This window comes from Geotrypetes seraphini, chromosome 11 (assembly GCF_902459505.1).
Source record: "Geotrypetes seraphini chromosome 11, aGeoSer1.1, whole genome shotgun sequence".
In the NCBI taxonomy this organism is placed as follows: domain Eukaryota; kingdom Metazoa; phylum Chordata; class Amphibia; order Gymnophiona; family Dermophiidae; genus Geotrypetes; species Geotrypetes seraphini.
The window spans coordinates 128794829-128820961 of NC_047094.1; the positions used below are offsets into that span (position 1 = coordinate 128794829).

At 43.2% G+C, this 26133-nt stretch overlaps 1 protein-coding gene across 6 annotated transcripts in view; it reads right to left on the reverse strand.

Moving 5' to 3' along the window:
• The window catches only part of GRAMD1A (GRAM domain containing 1A), a 275350-nt gene that overhangs the window by 52809 nt on the left and 196408 nt on the right, over positions 1-26133 (reverse strand). For all 6 annotated transcript variants that reach the window (XM_033914365.1, XM_033914366.1, XM_033914364.1 and 3 more), the window contains 2 exons: positions 19235-19353; positions 9910-10052 (listed from right to left, as the gene is read on the reverse strand). In XM_033914365.1, coding sequence (XP_033770256.1) covers positions 9910-10052; positions 19235-19353 — 262 coding nt within the window. The remainder of the gene's footprint in view (positions 1-9909; positions 10053-19234; positions 19354-26133) is intronic.

Here is a 26133-nt window from a genome sequence, read left to right on the forward strand (position 1 = left end):
CTGACGTCACTTTCGGGTGTCATGCATAGGAAGTGACATCAGAGGGACAGCCGACAGGGTGCGAGAAGCACATTGTTGACCACCACGAGCAACAACTTCAACTAGAGGCAAAGGGGAAGGGAAGGGGGCACGCGTGGCAGGCGGGATTGGGGAAGGAGCGAGGGGGGCGGTCAGGGGATGGGTGCCACTGCCCTGGGTGCCTCTTGCTATGCCACTGGGAACAAGCAGTGGATTTCCCCAATCCAACTCAATAATGGCTTATGGACTTTTGTTTTAGGAAATTATCCAAATTTTTTAAAACCCTGCTAAGCTAACTGATTTCATCACATTCTCCGGCAACAAATTCCAGAATTTAACTACAGGCAGAGTGAATAAATATTTTCTCTGATTATTTTTTCAAATCTACTACTTAGTAGCTTCATCACATGCCCCTAATCCTAGTATTTTTAAGAAAGAATAAACAAGTGATTCGCATCTACCCTTTCTACTCCATTCAGTATTTTATAGACCTCTATCATATCACTCTTAAGCCGTCTCTTCTCCAAGCTGAAGAGCCCTATCCACTTTAGTGTTTCCTCATAGGGAAGTTGTCCCATCCCTTTTACCATTTTCATTCCCCTTCTCTGTACCTTTTCTAATTCCGCCATATTGCAGCTGTACCATAGAGCGATACAAAGGCATTATAACATTTCATCTTTGATTTCCATTCCTTATCTGATAATTTCTAATATTCTATTTGCTTTCTTAGCTGCCACTGCACACTAAGTTGAGGATTTCAACATATCCTCAAAGATGACACATAGATCTTTTCCTGGGTGCTGCTTCCTAACATGGAACCCTGAATCATGTAAGTATAGTTCAGATTCCCCTTTCCCACATGCATCACTTGCATTCGCTCATATTAAGAACATAAGAATAGCCTTACTGGGTCGGACCAATGGTCCATCAAGCCCAGTAGCCCATTCTCACAGTGGCCACTCCAGGCCACTAGTACCCGGCCAAAACCCAAGGAGTAGCAACATTCCATGCTACAGATCCAGGGCAAGCAGTGGCTTCCCCCATGTCTTTCTCAATAACAGACTATGGACTTTTCCTCCAGGAAATGTCCAAACCTTTCTTAAAACCAGCTACGTTATCTGCTCTTACCACAACTTCTGGCAATACGTTCCAGAGCTTAACTATTCTCTGAGTGAAATTTTTTTTTCTCTTATTAGTTTTAAAAGTATTTCCCTATAACTTCATCGAGTGTCCCTTAGACTCTGTAAATTTTCACAAAGTGAAAAATCGATCTACTTGTACCCGTTCTACTCCACCCAAGATTTTGTAGACTTTAATCATATCTCCCCTCAGCAGTCTCTTTTCCAAGCTAAAGAGCCCTAACCATTTTAGTCTTTCTTCATACAAGAAGAATTCCATCCCCTTTATCATCTTGGTCGCTCTTCTTTGAACCTTTCCTAGCGCCACTATATATTTCTTGAGATAAGGAGACCAGAATTGAACGCACTACTCCAGATGAGGTCGCAGGAAGGAGCAATACAGGGGCATTATAACATTCTTAGTCTTGTTAACCATCCCTTTTTCAATAATTCCTAACATCTTGTTTGCTTTTTTGGCCGCAGCTGCATATTGGGCGGAAAGTTTCATCGTATTGTCTACAATGATACCCAGATCCTTTTCTTGGGTGCTAATTCCCAAGGTGGACCCTAGCATCCTGTAATGGTAACTCAGGTTATTCTTCCCAATGTGCATCACTTTGCATTTGTCCACATTAAATTTGGACGCCCAGTCTTCCAATTTCCCATGGTCTGCCTGCAATTTTTCACAATCCGTATGCATTTTAACAACTTTGAACAGTTTAGTGTCATCTTCAAATTTAATCACCTCACTCGTCTTTCCAATTTCCAGATCATTTATATATAAGTTAAATAGCACCGATCCCAGTACAGACCCCTGCGGAACTCCACTGTTTACTCTTCTCCATTGAGAAAAATGACCATTTAACCCTACTCTCTATTTTCTATCTGATAACCAATTCCTAATCCACAACTGAACTTTACCACCTATCCCATGACTTTTATTTTCTCTCGTGAGGAACTTTATCAAAAGCTTTCTGAAAATCTAGATACACTATATCAACCAGCTCACCTTTATCCACACGTTTATTCACAACTTCAAAGAAGTCAAGCAAATTGGTAAAGCAAGATCTTCCTTGGTGAACCCATGCTGACTCCTGAGAAATATCTGTTGCATACAGGGACACCCTAGTTCTGCTCTCCATTTTGTCACCAAGCCATCATAAGATTGAGTTGGCAAAATATCCCATAATAGCTTATGAAGGTGGGATACAGAAAGGGGCACATCCTCATCTTCCTCAAACAGATCCCGCAAGCGCATAATCACCCCTATGGACATACTCCCCACCCGCAATGTTGTAATGTAATATGTCAATTGGATATAACCAATATTTCTGATTATTTTCTGATTCTAGATCCTCTTTGTTCATCCCATGCTTTTTTTTAACTCTGTCACCGTTTTCTTCTCTACCACCTCTCTCAGGAGTGCATTCCATGCATCCGCCACCCTCTCCGTAAAGAAGAATTTCCTTACATTTATCTTGAGTCTTCCACCCCTCAGCCTCAAATTATGCTCTCTGTTTTTACCATTTTCCTTGCTCTGGAAAAGATTTTGTTCTACGTTAATACCTTTTAAGTACTTGAACGTCTGAATCATATCTCCCCTGTCCCTCTTTTCTTCTAGGTCATACATATTCAGGGCTATTCAGGGCTTCCAGTCTCTCTTCATACGTCTTTTGGCGCAAACCTCCTATCATTTTCGTAGCCCTCCTCTGGACCGCTTCAAGTCTTCTTATGTCCTTCGCCAGATACGGTCTCCAAAACTGAACACAATACTCCAAGTGGTGCCTCACCAATGACCTGTACAGGGGCATCAACACCTTCTTTCTTCTACTGGTTATGCCTCTCTTTATACAGCCCAGCATCCTTCTGGCAGCAGCCACCGCTTTGTCACACTGTTTTTTCACCTTTAGTTCTTCAGACACTATCACCCCAAGGTCCCTCTCCCCATCTGTGAATATCTGCTTCTCACCTCCCAGCACATACGGTTCCTTCTGATTATTAATCCCCAAATGCATTACTCTGCATTGAATTTTAATTGCCAGATATTAGACCATTCCTCTAATTTTTGCAGATCATTTTTCATGTTTTCCACTCTCTCCTCGGTGTCTACTCTGTTACAAATCTTGGTATCAACCACAAAACATAAGGTAAACATTTCCTTGTATCCCTTCAGCAATGTCACTCACAAACATATTGAACAGGATCGGCCCCAGCACCGAACCCTGAGGGACTCCATTACTCACCTTTCCTTCCTCTGAGCGACTTCCATTAACCACCACCTCTGGCATCTGTTCAACAACCAGTTTCTAATCCAGTTCACCACTTTGGGTCCTAACTTCAGCCCTTCAAGTTTGTTCAAGAGTCTCCTATGAGGAACCGTGTCAAAGGCTTTGCTGAAATCTAAGTAAATGATATCTAGTATGTCCTTGATCCAGTTCTCTGGTCACCCAATCAAAAAATTCAAACAGGTGCATTTGGCACGATTTACCTTTAATAAAGCCATGTTGCCTCGGATCCTGTAACCCATTAGATCAGTGTTCTTCAACCTTTTTACACCTATGAACCGGCGAAAATAAAAGAATTATTTCGTGGACTGACATACTACTAAGACTGAAATTTTAAAAAAAACATCTCTGCGCCGTCCCCGCGAGCTCGGTCCCCACAAACCATTTGATTCCATCTGCACAAGCCTCAAATAGTTATGATTTTATATTGAACGTATTTTATTAAAGTTTAAAAAGAAACAATATTCTGTACAATTGTCATTTTATAAATACAAATAATACAGGGCAAGGATCAACAAAACCTGTCTCCCCCTCCCCCTTCACATATATCCCCTCTACTATCAAGAAAACTGAACAAGTCAAATTATTACAGAATGGTACACAGAAATGTCAGGCTAACAGAATACCGCAGTCACACATGACAGGAACAGTGTTAGGGGAGTGCAACTAGGGCAATTGCCCCCTAGTCAGAAAAAGGCTGCAGGGGGTATGTGTCGCTTGACAATGGGAGAGAGTGAGCATCTCTCCCGCTGCGGGGGAGGGGGTGTCTCTTGATAGTGGGAGAGAGTGGGCATCTCTCCCACTGTGGAGAGGGGGGTTTGTGTGGTAGCAGGAGAGAATGGGCATCTCTCACACTGCAGTGTGTGTTGTTTGACAGCAGGAGAGAATGGATATATCTCCCGCAGCTGGGGGGGGGGGTTGCTTGGCAGCGGAAGGGGGTGTTGTGTGGCAGTGGGAGAGAATAGACATTTATCCCGCTGCGGGGGGGGGGTCGCTTGGCAGCGGGAGAGAGTGGTCATCACTCCCGCTGTCGGGGGGGTTTGAGTGGCAGTGAGAAAGAATAGGCATCTCATTAGCTGCAGGGGGTTGTTGTGTGGCAGCGGCAGAGAATGGGCATCTCTCCCGCTGCTGGGAGGGGGGTTCGCTTGGCAGCGGGAGAAAATGGGCCTCTCTCTCGCTGGAGGGGGGTGCTGTCTGGCTGTGGGAGAGCATGGACATATCTCCCGCTGCTGGGGGGAGGGATTGCTTGGCAGTGGGAGAGGTGTTGTGTGGCAGTGGGAGAGAATGGACATTTATCCTGCTGCTAGGGGGGGGGGGGTCGCTTGGCAGCGGGAGAGAGTGGGCATTTCTCCTGCTGTGGGAGGGGGGTTTGTGTGGCAGTGAGAAAGAATGAGCATCTCTCTCGCTGCAGGGTTTTTTTGTGTGGCAGCGGGATAGAATGGACATCTCTCCTGCTGCTGTTTTTTTTTTTGCTTTGCAGTGGGAAACAACGGGCATCTCTCCCGCTGCTGGGGGGAGAGGTGGTGTTGGTTGGCACTGGGAGAGATTGAACATCTCTCCCGCTGTTGTATTTTTTCTTTTTGTGTGCGCATGGGCACATGCAAATTTAGAAAATCTTCGCTACTCTCTGCCAACCTCACTTACATGAGGTTTTTGGAGAATGACTCATTTTTTTTAAATTCGCTACCAGAATGGCTGTGATAGCAGCCTGTTGCTGCTAACGCGTTTTTTTGAGAATCTAGGCCACAGTCCAATGTGGTAAGTGTGAATAGTGGCAGCTTCATACCATGCCCTGCTCCTGCTCGTGGCTTGTCACAAGTCAGCAGGTTACCACAAGAAAAACCCAAAAAGGAAAAGTAAAGATTCAGTTTTCAATAAATGGCACAATTATATTATCTCAAACACCAGTTCTACCCACTAGCAGTGCAGGCTTGATTGTCCTTAGTCTATTTTCTAAGGTTTTAAGACATATATAAAAAAAGGAAAAACAGTCCTTGTGCAGGGAGAGTATTCATGGGAGAAATAGAGGAAAGCCTCACCACAATGAATGTGGATTTGGACAAGATATACTATCAGATTGACAAACTAAAAAGTGACAAATCGCCTGGACCGGATGGAATTCACCCAAGAGTGTTAAAGGAGCTTAAGGTAGAAATTGGAGAACTATTACAAACCATAGCTAACATGTCAATTAGAACCGGGCGAATACCAGACGACCGGAAGATAGCGAATGTCATCCCAATCTTCAAAAAAGGATCGAGAGCAGAACCGGGCAACTACAGACCTGTAAGTCTTACGTCGGTTCCTGGGAAGATGGTTGAGGCACTAATTAAGGATAGCATAGTCAAAATGGCTTCAGGAAGGGGAAGTCACGTTTGACGAATTTACTTCAATTTTTTGAGAAGGTAAACAAACAAATCGATAACGGAGAACCGGTGGATATAATATACTTGGACTTCCAGAAAGCATTTGACAAGGTTCCACACGCAAGACTTCTGAGGAAACTACAAAGCTATGGAATAGAGGGGGATATAAGATGGATAGGCAAATGGCTGGAAAACAGATTGCAGAGGGTTAGCATAAATGGGAAGTTCTCGGACTGGCAGAGGGTTACAAGCGGTGTGCCCCAGGGTTCAGTTCTTGGGCCCATCTTATTCAATATCTTCATAAATGACCTTGAAGAAGGAACATCAAGTAATATAATCAAGTTTGCAGATGACACAAAACTATGTCGGGCAGTTGGGTCACAAATGGACAGCGAAGAACTCCAGAGAAATTTGAACCAGCTAGAGAAATGGGCGGAAAAGTGGCAGATGAAGTTTAATATAGAAAAATGCAAAGTGATGCACCTGGGCAAAAAAAACAAGGAACATAAATACATAATGTTAGGAGCCACATTGGGAAAGAGTGAACAAGAAAAGGACCTGGGGGTGCTGATAGACAGGACCCTGAAGCCGTCGGCTCAATGCGCAGTGGCGGCAAAGAAAGCAAACAGGATGTTGGGAATGATAAAGAAGGGAATCACGAGCAGATCAGCAGACGTCATAATGCTGCTTTATAGAGCAATGGTCAGACCGCACTTGGAATACTGTATCCAACACTGGTCTCCCTACCTAAAGAAGGATATAACACTGCTGGAGAGGGTGCAGAGACGAGCCACGAAACTAGTAAAAGGTATGGAGAACTTGAGCTACCAGGAACACCTCGGAAAACTGGGGTTGTTCACCCTCGAGAAGAGAAGACTGCGAGGGGATATGATAGACTTTTAAAATACTAAAAGAATTCGACAAAATAGAGCAAGAATCATCATTATTCACGTTGTCAAATGTGTCTCGGACAAGAGGACATGGTCTGAAACTGAGGGGCAGCAGGCCCAGGACAAATGTCAGGAAGTTCTGCTTCACACAGCAAGTGGTGAACGGTTCATAGACAAAACCGCCGAAGACAAAGGCGCGCGCCGAAAACTGAGCGCAAGACGGAAGCGCGCGCTGAAGAAAAAGAAAGGACTTGGTGCAGAACACACACCTGGAAAAGCCTTCTGAAAGAATACAAACTAGCGATACTTGGAAAAAAAAAAAAGCACATTTCATTAACATAATATCTAAGTTCCCGTGCAGATCAAAGGCAATCTTATCGCTGTTGAAAAACTTGTTCTCCTCCTCCCAAGGACCACTTCATGACCAGCAAACAAACTTAGACAGTGAATCCCTCTTGACTTTCTTCCACGAGAAGATATCAAAAATATGAGATATCCTAGACTTGAAGGCCAAAGCTCTGTCAAACAATCCAAAATCTTCACAACAGGTTAACCTAACAAAGAGAGAAACCCTAAACAGGGTTCAAACCAGTTTTCATAGATGACCTGAAAAGTTCAATAGATTCCCTATGTCCCACAACCTCGGTCCTAGACCCATGCCCATCCACAATACTTTTAGCTACATATGAAATCTTCTTGACCATCCTACCCTTAATAAACAAGTCCCTAAAATCAGGCATAATACCACAGAGTTGGAAATCTGCTGTAGTGAGACCAGTCCTAAAAAACCCACCATGGACACAGAAAATCCAAGCAGCTATAGACCAGTCTCAAACCTTCCTTTTGTCTCAAAAATACTTGAAAGGATAGTACTCACATAGTTAAGTGACACCACAGCACAGCATAGAAACAGCACAGAAACAGTGCTACTAGATATAGAAGACGACTGCTGGAAAATTCTTGATGAGGGGAAAGACGCATTGTTGGTACTATTAGACCTAAGTGCCGCCTTTGATACTATCGATCACTCGCATCTTAAGAACATAAGAAGTTGCCTCCGCTGGGTCAGACCCGAGGTCCATCGTGCCCAGCAGTCCGCACCCGCGGCGGCCCATCAGGCCCATGACCTGTAATGTGATCCTTCTCTAATCCCTTTTATCCTTCTATCCATACTCTGTCTAAAACCTATCTCTACCTCTATCTGTATCCTTCAATCCCCCTATCGTTCAGGAATTTATCCAATCCTTCCTTGAACCCCCAGACTATATTCTATTGGAATCCATGATATCGCATTAGACTGGCTCTCCTCCTTCCTTAATGAAAGATCTTAGAGAGTACTATTAGGATATTCCTTATCAGAACCAAAACAACTCTGCTAAGGAGTGCCCCAAGGTGCATTGTTATCCACACTCCTCTTCAAACTTATGTCAGACCAGTACTCGAAATCGCAGAAAAATACCAAATCAAAATCCACTCATTCGCGGATGATATACAGCTCTACCTTCCCCTAGGCCAACACCGAGACACACAAATAAAAAAACTCCCTATCTGCCTAACCGAAATAAAGAACTGGATGACCGTAAATAAATTACAACTTAATGCCTCAAAGACCGAACTTCTCTGGATTCACAAAGACACCTGCACATACTCCCGCTCATCCTTCTCTTGGGGAAATGACATCCTTATAGCCAAAGATAATATCCACATTCTAGGAGTGATCCTGGACTTAAATCTATCACTTTCAGATCACATATCCAACTTAGTGTCTTCATCCTTCTACTACCTCCGTCAACTAAAGTGCATCCATGCTTACTTTTCAGAAACTGATTTCGCCCAACTACTGCATGTGTTTGTGTTATCCCGCCTAGATTATTGCAACGCACTACTAGTGGGCTTACCCGCAAAAACCCTTTTCTGTCTCCAAGGTGTGCAAAATGCACCTATCCGACTCCTGAAAAACCTGAGCTTCCGAGACCATGTCAACCCAGCACTAACATACATGCATTGGTTACCTATCAAAAAATGCTGCACCTTTAAAGCCTTGGTTCTAGCCTTCAAAACCATCCACAAGTTGATACCGAACTACATGACATCAAAACTTCAAATTTACATCCCAAACAAATCAGAGATCTCAAGCAGAGAGACGGCTTACATTACCACCTGGCCGCTCACTCATAACTGAAACAGCCCGCAAACGCTCTTATTCACAGTTTATACCCAGATTTTAGCACATCATCCCCACATCCATTAGATCGCTAGACAGTTTATGGAACTTTAGGAAGGCCATGAAAACCTTCCTCTTCACTAATCCAGCTCCTTAATCGCCGATGCTACTCATGGGACCTTAACTGCAGATCACAAATCATGAGATGTATATATGGCAGCCTTTTTGTGAAGTTCACTGCTGTGCCCTGTAAGGTGCCCTACTATTGTGTCGCCATGTCTGGGTGTCCAGTCCATCACTTTGCTGGCCTCTCCCACGTCCAAAAGGTTTTATTCTAGGAATTTATGACTTGGACAAATTTTTGGACAAGAATGGGGTATAAAGATAGATGACTTAGCAGTCTGGCCGACCAAATGGCTGGACGTATACTTAGACTATTTTCGAAAAAGAAAAATATTTTGGACGTATTTTTGGGGAATGGACTTTAGACAATGCTGACTTTGGGCGACTAGTGACTTAGGCCCAAAATGGACTTAGACGTTTCTTTTGATTATGCCCTTCTAAAGCTTTAATACCTTTATGCTTATGTTCTGTTAGTACAGTGAATGCTGCTCTAAAACTATGCTTTGTCATGTATATCTTCTATGAATGCTGCAATTTCATCTAAGCTATGTCTGCCAAATTTGTCTTTCACTAAATATTGTCATATCTATACTATGAATGTACCTTTGTAACCCATTCTGGGCTCCATTGGGAGGACAGGCTAAATAAATGAATAAATAAAATAAATATGTCCGCTTTAGGAAATTACATTTCAATTTCCAGTACTGTGACAGGTTTGCTTTTTGCAGGGCTTGTTTACCACAGCTCTAAAAGGGTGTCTTCTTCAGCTTCATGCCCCCCTCACCTTAGAAGAAGTGGTGTTATAGAAGGCCCATCTCAGTTTCTCCACTGGAGCCCATTTAGTCCCAGCTGAACCACTAGGTTATATGATTTGAGGGCAGCAAATAACCTGGAAACCAGCACTGCCACCCTGTCCTATCAGTGCAGTGGGAGAAGTAGAGGTACCTGAGCTGGGACTTGCCCTTGGCTAGACTGGTGATGTAGTATCGATGTGCCGTGTAGAAATAGTCCTGATAGGGGATTCCACGTGTCATCACCTCTGAATCCACCACACAGCTGGAGCTCTTCTGACTGCACTTGTAGAGGATCTGCAATGGGACAGAAGGAAGATAATTGAGTTCCAAAATTGCTAAGTGATTTCTGGCTTCTTTTTTTTTCTATATTTCAAACATTGACTGTGGTTTTGCTTTCAGATTTATGCTCTCTAGAGTAACTATCTCTTTACCCTACTTTCTTTAAGCAAAGACAGACCTGTCTTTTGCCTCCCTGCAAATTGCTCAGTTCTTGGCTAATGAACTGCTGAATGTTTCTTCTAAGGTTCCCACTGCTATTTCTAGATAGATTTGCTTTTAGGTTAAAACAAGGTCTACAGAGCCTGGAGGATTAAAAACTCACCCTCCTTCTGGGATAATAGAATCAATGCAGTTTATATAACGGCCCAGTATTAAAAACATGAAAACTTAAATAGGATAACTTATTAAATAAATAGTTCTGAAGCCAAGATGGCATCAAGAACAGACGCATGAACAGTTCTCCCTCCCAAGTTGGTTTGGCCTGAAGTCACAGCTTACCTTACAATCGTTGCTATGGGGAAGCAGAATGAAGTTTTGTAGGCTTGCTCTCCACCCCTAGTGACCCTGAAGCACCATGTTCAGACCACCATATCTGGAGTGTTGACCCAATCTGCAGTGGCAACGGTGCTGACTTCAAAAGGGAAGCTGAATGAATCAGCTGAACTTAAAGCTGCTTAGGCTTCATTGAGGAGCAGCCTAGTGGTTAGAACTGTTACCTCAAGCCCCGTGCCGCTCGTTGTGACCCTGGGTAAGTCATTTAATCCCCCATTGCCCCAGTTACCGTAGATAGATTGTGAACCCTTTGGGACAGATAGGAAAAAATACTTAAGAGTACCTGAATGTAAAAAACCTGACTTGATGGTCTTGTGAAGTGTGGTATATACAGTCATGTGAAAAAAATTAGGACACCCCATGAACTATTCAGTTCATTCTTAAGAAATGTTCACATATCAATATCAAATCTTTTTTTTTTTAAATTTATCTCTGGAAAAGAAAGTGATATCATTGCAGGTACACAACAAATATTTTCCTTGATTTATTCATGGAACAAAAAATATCCACAAAAATGTATATTCTAACTAAAGAATAAATTAGGACACCCTACACCAGGGGTGCCCAACACGTCGATCGCGATCGACCAGTAGCTCAGGAAGGCAACGCGAGTCGATCGCGGAGCCCATCCCGGGCTCCGTGATAGACTCGTGTTGCCGTCCTGATCTACCGGGCCGATCAGCCTTCCTCTCCAGTGTTCTCTCTAGGCCTTTTAGCTGGGCGGTCCGCCCAGCTGTCATCTGCTGCTGCCGCCGCTGCTGAACATTAAAAAAAACAAAAAAAAACGTCTTGGAGATTTCAGCCCGTAGCAAACTTATGCTCCGTGGCTCTAACGTGTGCGTGCCGGCTTCCCTTCTCTTCCCTCCGAAACCGGAAGTTATGTCCGGGGGGGGAGAAGGGAAGCCGGCACGCACATGTTGAGAGCCCTGAAGCAAGCGTTCGCTATGGGCTAAGGCGGGAGACAGGTTAGTGAAGCATTTGCTCTTCTTGCTGCCGGGTCCTGCCTACTTTCTGTTTCCGCGAAGGCAGGACCCGGCAGCATTTCCCCCAATAGGTCGATCGCGATCTTGGGCCAATCAGCCTTCCTCTCCCCGACGGCAGAATTGACGTCGGGGAGAGGAATGCTGGTCGGCCGAAGCAGGGAGAGCTTGGGGGGCGTCGGCTTTCGGGCCTGTTATTGGTGGCGGTTTGGGTCCTGTTCCCCGATGGCAGTGGCTTGGGGGAGAGCAGGGAGAAAGAAAGAAAAAGGGCAGGCAGGGAGACAGAAGGAAAGAAGAGAAACAGAAAAAAAAGAAAGGGAGGCAGAAAGAAAGAAAGAAAGGGCAGGGAGAGAGGAAGGAAAAGTTGGGGGAGGGAACGAGGTCTGGAGGAGAGGAAGCATACAGGCTAAAAGAAGGGAAGAAAGATTGGATGCACAGTCAGAAGAAGAAAGTGCAACCAGAGACTCATGAAATCACCAGACAAGGTAGGAAAAATTATTTTATTTTAAATTTAGTGATCAAAATGTGTCTGAATTTATATCTGCTGTCTATATTTTACACTAAGGTCTCCTTTTATTAAACCGCAATAGAGTTTTTTAGCGCAGGAAGCCTATGAGCGTCGAGAGCAGCGCTGGGCATTCAGCGCAGCTCCCTGCGCTCTAAAAACTGCTATCGTGGTTTAGTAAAAAGGGAGGGGGGTATATTTGTCTATTTTTGTATGGTTGTTACTGAGGTGATAGTGCATAGAGTCATCTGCTTTGACCTCTTTGAAAAACCCTGGAATAGGAATGATAATTAACATTTTCTATGCGTAAAGTGTGCGTTGTGTTTTTTTTAAATTTTATTGTTGGTAGATCATTTTGACTTGGTCATTTTAAAAGTAGCTCGCAAGCCCAAAAAGTGTGGGCACCCCTGCCCTACACCCTAATAGCTTTTGTTTCATGAGTAAATCAAGGAAAACCTTTGTTGTTTACCTGCAATTACATCACTTTCTTTTCCAGAGATAAATTAAAAAAAGATTTAATATCGAAATGTGAACATTTCTTAAGAAAGAACTGACTATTTCATGGGGTGTCCTAATTTTTTTCACATGACCTAAATAAACATCAGAGGCAGGCTCCACTCCCCCAACCTGGAAGTGATACCAGCATAGGTGTGGCTGAAGGACCACTATCCCAAGAGGAGTTTGCGGAAATCAACTATGAAGAGTCAGAGGTGAAGCAATCCTTATTGGAGAACCCCTCTGAAAGTGGAAGATGGGTATCTTGCACTATGGGAGTGGAAGGAGTGGCTTCTGAAGGTAATATCTTAGAATTTGGGGAGACTGCAAAGCCAGCCATTATCAATATGGATGCCTTGTAGCAAGGTATAATAGTCATGGACTCCAACTTCAAAAAAGTAATCACTGTGTTAAGGACTGGTTGTAGTAATATCTCTTCTGGAGTGGAGGTTCAAGGAGAACCTTTGTGGGCTCATAATGAGAAATTGGAGAAATGTGAAGGTCAATTAAAGCAGCTGAAATAGTTAGATATTGTAAAAGTAAGATCTTTTATCTCCAGATCCTACTCTCGCTGTCTCTTTGCCATGCTCAACTCTCTACTAAAGATACCCTCGTCTCTGACTCCTACTTCACTTTTTCCCCAGACCATGGCTGAGTACTTCCATGACAAGGTCTACAAAATTACCCTCGAGTTTTCAACCAAGCCACCTCTACCTCACCCTCCTCTAGCCTGCCCTCCTAACCCTCCATCGTCCCCTGCTGCCTTTTCCTCCTTCCCAGAAATCACTGAAGAGGAAAATGCACATCTTCTTTCCTCCTACAAACTCACTATCTGTTCCTCTGATCCCATACTCACCTGTTTGCTGATCACCATCTCTTCTACTGTCATATCCTCAAATTACTGCTCTCCACTGCAACTGTACCCGACGCCTTCAAACTTACTGTAGTTACGCCACTCCTGAAAAAGCCATCACTGGATCATATCTGCCTCTCCAATTATCACCCTATCTTCCTTCTCCCATTCTTATCCAAACTACTAGAACAAGCTGCCTACTGCAGTTGTCTTGACTTCCTTTCAGCTCGAGCTATCCTTGACCCCCTTCAATTGAGCTTCTGCCTCCTTCACTCCAAGGAAACTGCCTTTGCTAAAGTCTCCAATGACCTGCTCCTTAAGAAAGGATTGGACAATTTCCTGTTGGAAAAGGGGATAGAGGGGTATAGATAGAGGATTATTACGCAGGTTCTGGACCTGTTGGGCCGCCGCGTGAGCGGACTGCTGGGCACGATGGACCTCAGGTCTGACCCGGCAGAGGCATTGCTTATGTGCTCTAGCAGGATATATATTTCAAATCTGATATATTCTAATGACAAAATAGAAATAAAATTATTTTTTCTACCTTTTGTTGTCTCTGGTTTCTGCTTTCATCTTCTTTTCACTCTTTTCCTTCCAGCATCTGTCCGTTCCATCCAATGTCTGCCCTCTCCCCCTTCCATATGTATCTGACTTCTTTCTATGCCCCTCTTCCCTGTCTATCCAGCCTGTTCTTCCTCTCCTTTTTGACATCATTCATTCCAGCTTCACTGCCTTCTTCATTTTTATCTCTCCTACACCAGATCTAGCATCTTTATCCCTCTCTCATTTCTCTGCTGACCCCCTTTCCAGCATCAATGTCTCTCTACTTTCTTATTCCTCTCTCTCCCCTTTCCCTCATCTGATCTCTCCATTCCACCCTGACCCCCTTCCCCTCCTGTAATCTCCCTGCCAGCTGTTTCCTTCCTTTTTTTCCTCCCTTCCCTCCTTCTTTTTTTTCCTTCTCCCTTCCCTCCTCCCTCTATCCAACATTAACTCTCTTCCCATCCCTTTCCCTCCTCCCCTCCCAGCAGCATCTCTCCTTCTTCTCCCTTCCCTCCTCCCTCTATCCAACATTAACTCTCTTCCCATCCCTTTCCCTCCTCCCCTTCCAGCAGCATCTCTCCTTCTTCTCCCTTCCCTCCTCCCTCTATCCAACATTAACTCTCTTCTCTTCCCATCCCTTTCCCTCCTCCCCTCCCAGCAGCATCTCTCCTTCTAACTCTCTCCAAGTCCAGTAACAGCTCTCCCTTTATAAAGCAGCTTCCCTGCCTCCTACAGTGGCTGTCTCCCCTTCCAGCAGCTCTCAGTACTTGCCTGCAGGACATTGCCGGTAAATCACTGCCCTGGCAAGTAGGAGAGCTGGTGGGAGGGGAGGAAGTCACTGTGAAGGCTCCCCAGGATCTTGCTCGCACACGCTGACCATCTCCCTCCACCTGCACCTGAAGCTGCAGCTCTCTCCGCGGCCCTCTTCAGCAATTCGGCAGGGGCGGCGATCAAGACAGGCTGCCACGTCGGGACCTTCACTCTCTGAGTCCCGTCTATTTTGTTTCAACTTCCTGTTTCCGAACAGGCGAGACTCAGAGAGGGAAGGCCCCGACGTCGGCAGCCTGTCTTAATCGCCTGAGGCTGGGAGGAACATTAGTGAGCAGGAACCGCAGTCGGCAGGAAATTTAACTGCTGAATTGATTTCGACGGCCCTGCGCGGACCGGCAGAAATTTTCTGCGGACTGGCACCGGTCCACGGACCAGCGGTTGAAGAACTGTGGTCTAATAGATGCTCACATTGTCATCTTGAAGTAGAGACACTGGATCATTTGTTGTTCTATTGTCCTTTGATACTCAATTTTTGGAGGTCAATATGGGGACAAATTAATTTGATACTGGAATCTTCAATTCCATTGTCCTATGAAATGGTAATCTGTGGGACACTATTATTGACTAAAGGTATAAAAGTAGACTCTTTATCATTATGACTGGTATAGCCATGCAGATGATTACTAAAAACTGGAAAAATTTGGTCTTAATAAATCACAAAATTATAGATGGTTGCAGTTGAAGCAGGCCATTCAGGTTGGATTCCCCGAATGGAAAAATCTCAGTAATCAGTATAGTTTGCTGCTCTTATGCTTTCAGGTGGACTTCTTGGGACATCAGGCCGCTCAGTGGTATAAATTGATATCAGGATTTTTAAATAAGAAACCAAAAACTGGTCTTCAGGACATTTGGAGCATTGAGATCAGGCATCAAATTACTGCATTTCAATGGCCACGTATTTGGGCTTGGAGGTTGAGATGTACAGTGTCTGCATCTATGAGACAAACTTGTTTTTTTCTGTTACATAGAGCATTTTGGACCCAGGTTCGTTTACAGAAGTTAGATAGCTCTAAATCTAATAGATGCTGGCATTGCCATCTTGAAGCTGGGACATTAGATCACTTGTTATTCTATTGTCCATTGATACTTGCATTTTGGAAATCAATATGGGGTCAAATAAGTAGTTTGTTAGATAATCTAGTGGCATTATCCTATGACACTGTATTGTTTGGCATGTCAATGAGGGCTAAAATCCAAACATCCTCTAATAATAATAAGCTTCTACTCATTATGACAGGGGTTGCCATACAACAGATTACAAATAATTGGAAAAATTGGGATAGGCTGAATTATAGCTTTTGGTGGAACTCTTTGTGTCACATATTTAAAATGGAAAAGATAATTACCATGCAGCAAGGAAATTTTAAGAAATTTCAGGTTATTTGGGAGCCAGTAACTACCGTATTTTCACGCATATAACGCGCACATTATACACGATTTTACAAACCGTACATAACCATGCGCGTTATACGTGTGAGCGCGTTTTACAACTTTTTTTTACATAGTTCCCCCCCCCCAACGTCCGATTCACCCCCCAGCAAGACCGCTCGCACCCCCACCCCGAAGGACCGCTCGCACTCCCACCCCGAAGGACCGCTCGCACTCGCACCCCCACCCCGATGGACCGCTTGCACCCCCACAGCCTCCCCACCCCCCCCATCATGAAGAAGCTGCTTACCATTGTCCTGCTGCTTCCTCTGCCGGCGGTCCCGCTCCTTCTCTGAGCCCTGCGTCTGCGCTGCTTCCTCTTCCGGCGGTCCTGCACTTTCTCTGACGTCAGAGAAAGGGCGGGACCGCCGGAAGAGGAAGCAGCGTAGACGCAGGGCTCAGAGAAGGGGCGGGACCGCCGGCAGAGGAAGCAGCAGGACAACGGTAGGCAGCTTCTTCATGATGGGGGGGTGGGGAGGCTGTGGGGGTGCGAGCGGTCCATCGGGGTGGGGGTGCGGTGCAAGTGCGAGTGCGAGCGGTCCTTCGGGGTGGGGGTGCAGGTGCAAATGCGTAATAAGGTATCGAGATAATAAATATGTGTTTTTTGAACCGGCCCAACTTACAACTTTCCTGACACTGAAACGCCTGGAAAAGGAAGGAATAAGAACAACAATGAACATAAGTAAGAACATAAGCAATGCCTCTGCCTGAGGTCCATCGTGCCCAGCAGTCCGCTCATGCGGCGGCCCAACAGATCCAGGACCTGTGCAGTAATCCTCTATCTATATATACCCCTCTATCCCCTTTTCCAGCAGGAAATTGTCCAATCCTTTCTTGAACCCCAGTACTGTACTCTGCCCTATTACGCCCTCTGGAAGCGCATTCCAGGTGTCCACCACACGTTGGGTAAAGAAGAACTTCCTAGCATTTGTTTTGAATCTGTCCCCTTTCAACTTTTCCGAATGCCCTCTTGTTCTTTTATTTTTTGAAAGTTTGAAGAATCTGTCCCTCTCTACTCTCTTTATGCCCTTCATGATCTTGTAAGTCTCTATCATATCCCCTCTAAGTCTCCTCTTCTCAAGGGAAAAGAGTCCCAGTTTTTCTTAGTTAATAGAATATAAGCCTCTTGAATCAGTCAACAAATACAGAGTTTTTTTCTTATTTTGTTTAAAGTTTATTTCTTAAATTCACTCATAGAAACTTGGATCATTTGAGGACTTGAGAATGTGTGAACAGAGTGAAGATATTGATAAAGTATTTTTCTTATTTGTCCTTTAAGACGTTGTATTCATATAATCTTTCTGTACAAAATGTTTGATTTTGTTAAAATGTAAAATTGATAAATAAATAAATTATTTTTTAAAAAAGATTTTGTATCATTGGTGTTATACCCCTGAAAGACTCCATAGGATTAATCCTACTATCCCAGATGAGTTTTGGCATCAATGTGTGGATCTAGACACATTTGACCATATTTGGTGGGCTTGTCCATTGGTGGGTCCCTTTTGGGATATAGTGTTCTCAGTGTTATCAGATATATGTGGAGTGATCATGGTTAAAGATTTGGGGTGTGCCCTTTTGAATTTGAATCCACCAGGAGTTCCTTTTAAATTTTCTTGTATTATTGCGACCATGGCCACGGTGGTGCACTTAGTATTAGCTGCTACATGGGGTCAGGAATTGATTCCATCAAAAGCACAAGTGGTCAATAAATTGGATTATGTTTTTCATATGTCCAAATTAACTGCAATGAAACGTCATACTCTGAGTGTGTTCCTGCATCGGTGGAAGCCGTATGATTGGATTTCCTGGAGGGATGGTTGAAATACAATTTTTACTTTGTATCCAGGACCTTGGGGGGAGGGGTGTGGGTGCGTTTCTGGTACTGTTCTTGTTTTCGCAATATGTAGGCCTTGTACCAAAGAGTTATGTTACAACAGTTTGGTTTGTACTGGAGTTATCGGTATGCTATATACCAGTGGTTCCCAAACCTGTCCTGGGGGACCCCCAGCCAGTCAGGTTTTCAAGATATCCCTAATGAATATGCATGAGAGAGATTTGCATACCTGTCACTTCCATTATATGCAAATCTCTCTCATGCATATTCATTAGGGATATCTTGAAAACCTGACTGGCTGGGGGTCCCCCAGGATAGGTTTGGGAACCACTGCTATATACTTTGTAAATTTTTTTCTTCTTCAATAAAAAAATTTAAAAAAAAACAACAACCCAAAAACGGTATAGACATTTTTTTAAAATAAATAATACATTTTGTGATGCCTAGAATGAAAGTCACTCCTGCTCAAGCCATTCCCTATTCCAAAACTGTGGTCATGACCTCCCGTGGCAGTCTCACAAGGTTGCTGCAGAAAGTCATGGCCACCATTCTCATAACACAGCCAGAGGGAGTGGGAGCAACTTGAGATGCCCGTGCCCCAAAGAAGCCACTGGACCACCAGGGCTTTTAAAAGGTAGCGCCTACAGAAGGGATGGTGTAGAGTTGTTGGGTGGCCCAGGAAGGGAATGGATTTTGTTAGGAGTGGGAGAAGCCTAGCTTGGGGGAGATGAACTTGTGGCAGAGGTGGGGGCAGGCCCATGGTTCAGCCAAAACAGAGTGGCAGATTTTGGCCACAGGTTTGCTTTCAGCTGGACTCAAAGCCACTGGTTTCAGTTGGGCTCTAGTCAAAGAAATGCATAGAGGAGCCATAGCTGTGTCGAAGTGAGGAGTAAAACCTAGGAGGGTCAAAGAGAATTTGTAATTCTGGTCAAGGTCTGGATGGGCCTAGATGATCTTCAGTGGACAGCAGCATACTTGCTGTTAATCATTCTGCAGCAGAAGAGAAGTCAAGGGTATTCTTGGATAGCAAGATCCTCAGCAGTGAGACTGTGACTGGAAAAGCTGTTAATAGGTATAAGGATGCCCAGTCATGAAGTAGTTAGGAAGTAGCTGGAGGCTGGGAAGTGGAAGGGTTTTGCAGTTCTGCAGCAGGAAGGGACCCTCTCATCTTACCTGTGTCTCCACCACAGATGCAGTTTTGGGCCCTAGAGGGTTGTTGATGGGGATGGTATAGGAAATGACCCGGTTCTGCTTGGTGCTGCTCTCCCGGCTCCAGGGTTTCAGGACTAGGTCTAGAGAGGAATGGAACAGAGAAATCATCAATGGCAGAGGAAAAATGAACAAGCCCTATGTGACAAGTAAAGGTTGCCAACTGATTGGGTCTTGAGCTCATTACTCATATGTAATTTATATATTTATTCCTGTAATTTAGTAGCACAGTAGATGGCAGATAAAGGCCGAATGGTCCATCTAGTCTGTCCAATAAGGCCATTCCATGCAGGTTATACTCTATCATGATCAAATACTGGCATAACAAATAGGGTAGTCACAATCATGGAAGAGTGGCTTTATAAATTTGGATTGTCATATTCATTGACAATATACCTCATTAAACCAGCAATCCAACAATGTTGCTAACTGACATTTTACTTGCTATCAACCTTTAGGTGAATATGACAAAAAGCAAGTAAAATGTCAGTTTGCAAACATAACTTCTCCAGGGTCACAGATAATGTCAGGACTGAGGCCCAAAGAGGTAAAACAACTTGGTTCCCAAATAAAAGGCATCATCAGAGAGAGCAAACCTTTTCATACAGGCTTTCGAAAGAGGTGGTGCTATAAGTTGAGGAGTAAAAGTTTATGCTAAATTGTCATTATCCTCAAAGATTCATCACTGGGAGATCTTGCTTCCATTAGCTTAGAATTTCGCCTATTGCGTACTTTCCTGGAGAAGGAAAATCTGATCTTGTTGACCAGATTACTGCATATCCTTGTAATGAGGAAGAGATGGGGGAAGACAATGCTTGCCTTGGGACTGATAGTATGGAATGTTGTTACTATTTGGGTTTCTGCCAGATATTTGTGTCCTGGATTGGCCACTGTGGAAACAAAATACTGGGTAGATAGACCATTGGTCTGACTGAGTATGGTACTCTTATGAAGTTTGCCTGCTATTAGTGAAAAAAACCCCAGATACACCTATTGCAAAACAAGGTTTTTGTAGATCTGAAGAAATTTAATCGCATTACTCACTCTCTTAGGAGGGCACATTTGTTTTTCTTTTTTTTTAACAAGGAGTCTTTATTGAACCAATCATAAAGGACAACTTATTACATGTAGAATCAAACAAATACAAAAATAGTCCAGAAAGCACTATATATGTAATTCCAACTACCTGTATTTAAAGAATTTTACAACTGATAATCTCACCCCCCAAAAATCCCAAATAAGACTGTATTTCAAACAGACAACCATCAAATAAATGAAGTAAGCTATAAGGGCAGACCATATGGGTCTTATTTTCCCACAAAATGCAAATTATGAATAGAACCCCATATTTTCTCCCATTTAGGAAGACAGTTATGCCTTATGGCTTTCAATTTTTCCAGTTTCTATGTCCAGAACAGTTGGGGGTTTTTCTCAATTAGATACTCCAGGAAATCCTGACACCTTCCAGGCTTTATGGCCAGTGTAAGTTTGGCTGCATGGGGGATGAGGCGAATGAAAAGGATCAAGATGGCCGCTGAATCTCTAAGCTGAGCGTCACGCGTTTGGTGAGCTCTTCACTTACTTTTGGATTCCTCGTTGAATTGTCTACAGGATGCCCAAACGGAGGGGTCGGAGCACGGCTGGGGCCTCGCGGAGCTCCGTCAGACCCGGTTTGGGAAATATCAAGGAGCTGTTCCGCCGCATACAGGGCTCCCTACAGTCAGAGGCGCTCCCGCTAGAGACGCCCCGAACGGGCAGAACGGAGGTGATCTCTCAGGGACTTGAGACCACGCTAAGCCCCGACACAAGGACTCCGCCCCCACGCCCTCAGGTTACCAGCTCCCCGCGGGCGGGGGAACTCTCCAAAGAGGGAGTATGTTCTGCCCTGGAGGCCGTTGTCAATCATGGAGGGAGCAGGGATCCAGACTCTCTACATTTTCAAGAGAGTCTGTTTGAAGAAACAGAGGAGTCGACAGCAGAGGGAAGCGGACAGATCCAGGAGAGTACTCAACAGGCAGTTTCACCAGAGGAAGAAGAGTCTGCTGCAGCCTATTCTTTTCATCTTCAGAGACCCCATGAGGTAACACTTGAAACTATCTGGGACCTGGTTGCCAATATTCCTAATTTGTTAAAACCTCAATTAAATCAAATAGAAGGAAAAATAAAACATCATGATAAAGAAATACAAGAAGTAAAACAGGATTTAACAGAGCTTAGAAAAGAGATTGTCAGCATTAACCAGGAGTCATTTAAGTCCAAACAAATTTATGAAACATTAATTAAGGATAATACCATTCTTAGAAGAAAATTAGAATCCTTGGAAAACTTTTCCCGTGGAAATAATTTAAGATTGGTAAATTTTCCTAAGGTCTTAATGATTACACCTCAGGAGATGCTGAAAAGATATATGATGGAAATTTTGGGTTTGTCTGAAAATATGATACCACCATTTACACAAGTTTACTATCTTCCTATTAATCAACGGAAACAGCAAGAGGTTGAACAGGAAAATTTGGATGTGTCCACCATATTGGAATCTTCGAATACTGAAAAGGCAGTCCCAGCAACCCTATTATTAACTGTGGCACTGGCCCCGGACAAAAACTGGTTACTGAGACTTTTCTTTAAAAATAAAATGAAAACATTTCTAGGAATGCAGATACAAATGTATCATGATCTTGCCAGAGAAACCCAGAGGCGTCGTAAAGAATTTCTATTATTAAAGCCAGGGGTTTTGGCCCTGGGGGCAACTTTTTATTTACGTCACCCATGCAAATGCATAGTGTATTATTCTTCTCAGAAATTTGTCTTCTTTGATCCTTCACAGCTGGTGACCTTCCTGTCACTGTCTTGCTTGGATAAAGAAAGGGACGATAAGATCTAGCCCGAGATGGGAAGATATTAGGGAACTTTGAGCTCAGCTTAGATTAATCTTAGCATTTTTTGTTCCTTTTTCTTAACTTTGACTGTCCCTTGAGTTAAAAATTTAAGTAACACAATGGAGTTTTTTCCTTTGTTTTCTTTCTGAAAATATGAATATGTATTATTTATTTGCTTTTTTGTTTTTTGGACTTTAATATGATGATTACGGTTATGTATCCCTAAATTTATATTTTTGCTTTCTGTACAAGTTTATACTTGATAATTAATTATAAAATGATAAATAAATAATTTAAAAAAAAAAAAAGTTTGGCTGCATGGAGCAATTGCCAAATCAATAAGGTCTGATTTTTACACAGTCCAGAACAGTTCTGTTATATAGATAAATCCCAGGATCCCAAGAGACTGTCAGCTCTGTTATCCACTTGATTTGAAAATGGATGGAAGACCAATAAGCTACCTCTCAGTTCTATGTGGTTAACAAATGTAAACACTGTACATGCACAGGGAATTTTAAATTTATTTATGAAATTTATCAACATCCTTCTAGAAATTTGATACGAGCTAGAACTTGACATCAAATTACTAAAACTCTTGCCCCAAGAACCAGACTGATAAGCTAATGTTCTATTAAAAAATCTCTTATAAATACAACCCAAGTTTATGCAAAGTTGGTTTTCTATTAGCAAAGTTAAAGTGGTCCACAAGATAGGTTGGTATAAGACCATATAACAGACTGTGGGGGAAACAGGTCCAGGAAGCATATATAAGCTCCTGCAACATCCACCTAAGCAATTCATCCCTAAAAAACATACACTAGTTGTACAAATATTGGCGTCGAGTTTAACAGGGCAGGCGAAGCTCCTGCCCAATTAAACCTCAATGAACACAGAAGAGTTAATCAATAGAAACATAGAAACATGATAATAATAACTTTATTTTTGTATACCGCCATACCCACGGAGTTCTAGGCGGTTCACATCAATTAATCAGAGTTACAAATGGTTCAATATCAATTGATCAAAGTTGCAGGCAATGAAGTAATTGAAGTTGGAAGGAGTAGGAAAGAGTGTGTCAAGGGGGAGTAGGTAGGGTAGTACAATAGGGGGAGGGGGTGGAGGTTTTGGTTCTTTGTGGAGGGGCATTAAGGGTCCTGGTCTTGGAAGAGGTGAGTTTTGAGTAATTTTCTAAAGCCGAGGTCGGTGGGGGCCTCGAGGACCATTTGGGCTAGCCATGGATTTAGTTTGGCAGCCTGGAAGGCAAAGGTTTTGTTGAGGAATTTATTGGAGTGACAGAGTTTTAGGGAGGGGAAGGCGAACAGCTGAATTCTGCGGGAGTTCTTGTTGCTGTGATTCAGGAAGAAGTGTGGGATGATGTAGCTTGGGGATAGACCAAATACTGTTTTGTAACAAAAGCAGGTGAATTTGAATAGGACTCTGGAGTCTAATTGTAGCCAATGAAGTTTGTGGTATAAAGGGGTGACATGTTCCCATTTTTTCAGGCCGAATATGAGGCGGACAGCGGTGTTCTGGATCATTCTAAGTCTTCTGATGGTTTTCTTCGTGGAGCTCAAGTAAATGATATTACAGTAGTCCAGTATGCTGAGAATGGAGGATTGTACTAGCAGGCGGAATGATGTGTCGTTGAAGTATTTTTTTTATGGTGCGTAGTTTCCAGAGCACCGAGATACTTTTCCTAACTGTAATATCTGTGTGTTTCTCCAGGGATAGATGTTTGTCCAGTGTGACTCCCAGTATTTTTAAGGTTTGTTCGAGGGGGAAAGTCGATCCTTTTACTTGAATTGTGGTGTCTTTGATTTTGTCTTTGGGGGTAGCTAGGAAGAATTTTGTTTTGTCAGTGTTTAGTTTTAGTCTGTAGGATAACATCCAGAGTTCTATCTGATTGAGTGTACTTGAAAGAGAGGTGAGGAACTCTGGTGAGCAACTGGTTAGCGGGATGACTATTGTGATGTCATCTGCGTAGATGAAAAAAATTTGAGCTTGAGGCTTTGCAAAAGGTTTCCCATGGAGGCAAGGTAGACATTAAACAGGGTGGGGGACGGGGGGAGCCCTGCGGAACACCACAGGAGTTATCCCAGCTGTATGAGAAAGAGTCGTTTTTAAATACCCTGTATGATCTGTTTCGTAGGAACCCGTGGAACCAGTTGAGGACCTGACCGGAGATGCCGATGTATGCAAAGCAGTCTAGGAGAATGTTGTGGTCGACTAGGTCGTATGCACTGCTCAGGTCGAGTTGCAAGATCAAGGCGCTGGAGCCCTGGCTAAAGAGTGTGTGTAGGTGATCTAGCAGATAAAGGCCAAATGGCCCAACTAGTCTGCCCATCCGCAGTAACCATTATCTCTGTCTCTCTCCGAGAAATCCTACGTGCCTATCCAAGGCTCTTTTGAATTCAGACACAGTCTCTCTCCACTACCTCTTCTGGGAGACTGTTCTATGCATCTACCACCCTTTCCATAAAAAAGTATTTCCTTAGATTACTTGGAGCCTATCATCTCTTAACTTCATCCTATGCCCTCTCATTTCAGAGTTTCCTTTCAAATTAAAGAGACTTGACTCATGCACATTTACATTACGTAGGTACTTAAACATCTCTCAAGAATCCAAATCGCAATAACAAAATATAAATACAATCAGCAAAAAATTGTTATTAGCCTAGTGGTGGAGATACCCATGAAAGTACATTTATAATAGGTAGAAAAAAAGCTTCAACTTATCAACAATGTACGGCGGCAACCCAATGAGTTCTTAAGCCGTCCTGCTCTGTATCATAGGCAAAAAACTCCACATGTTTCAAAATGTAACTTTTCAAAACGGGACCAAAGCCACCATTGTGCACAGGGAGCCAGAAAAAGAACAAAACAGTTCACTTATCTTCTGACAATGGCAACAACAGCAGCGAGTAGATCTTCCTGCTATAGCACTTCTCACGATGAAAAAAGACAAGGAACTTGAGACTTGAGAGAGTTCATTATCCCCATACTCAAAATCTTTCTCCTGGGGAGCGCAAAGTATTGGTGAACCTTCAAAAAGATCCTACGATAGTAATACGAAAAGCAGATAAGGGAAGAGGAGTTGTGATCTGGGATAAAAGGGAATATTTTTGGGAGGCTTATTCTCAGTTAAATGATGTTCAGGTATATTCCCTGTTGCAAAATGATCTGTCAGATGTGATTTTTTTCAGAAATATTAAGTATTGTTAATGAGGGGAGAAAATCTGGTTGCATTACTAAGGCTGAGTATAAATTTTTGACATTCCAGCAATTTAAGGTCCCGGTTATCTATTTTCTCCCAAAAGTTCATAAGGATCTGTTACATCCTCCGGGACGTCAAATAGTCTCGGCTTATTGGAAAGAATCTGCAAGAATGTTGATGTGTTTCTTCAACGTTGATATCCAACATTCCTTCTTTTCTATTAGATACTACAGATTTTTTAAACTGCTTAGATGCACAGAATCAAGTAGACAGTGCAGTTCTGATGGTAACTCTAGATGTGAAATCGCTGTATACCTGTATTCCTCGATCAGAAGCACTTCAAGTAGTGAAGGAAGTTTTAGATGCTCGGCTCCATCCTCATCAAGTGCCTATGGAGGTTATAACAGCTTTAACAATGATTGCAATGTCCAAGAATTATTATTTTTTTGATCATAAGTTTTTTCAGCAGAAAACAGGGGTGGCAATGGGGGCTTCATTTGCCCCTTCCATAGCAAATTTGTTTATGGCTAAGTTTGAACAAGACTGGATATATGCATCGAGTTTTATGGTCCATATTAAAATGTGGAGAAGGTATATAGATGATATTTTTCTACTATGGACCTTGACGCAGGAACATCTTGAAAGTTTTTTTCAATATTTAAACAGTTGCCACCCCACAATTAAATTTGAAATGAAATGTGACAGTGTAGAAATTATGTTTTTGGACGTGAAAATCATACAGGATAATGGTAGGTTTGTAACATCTGTCT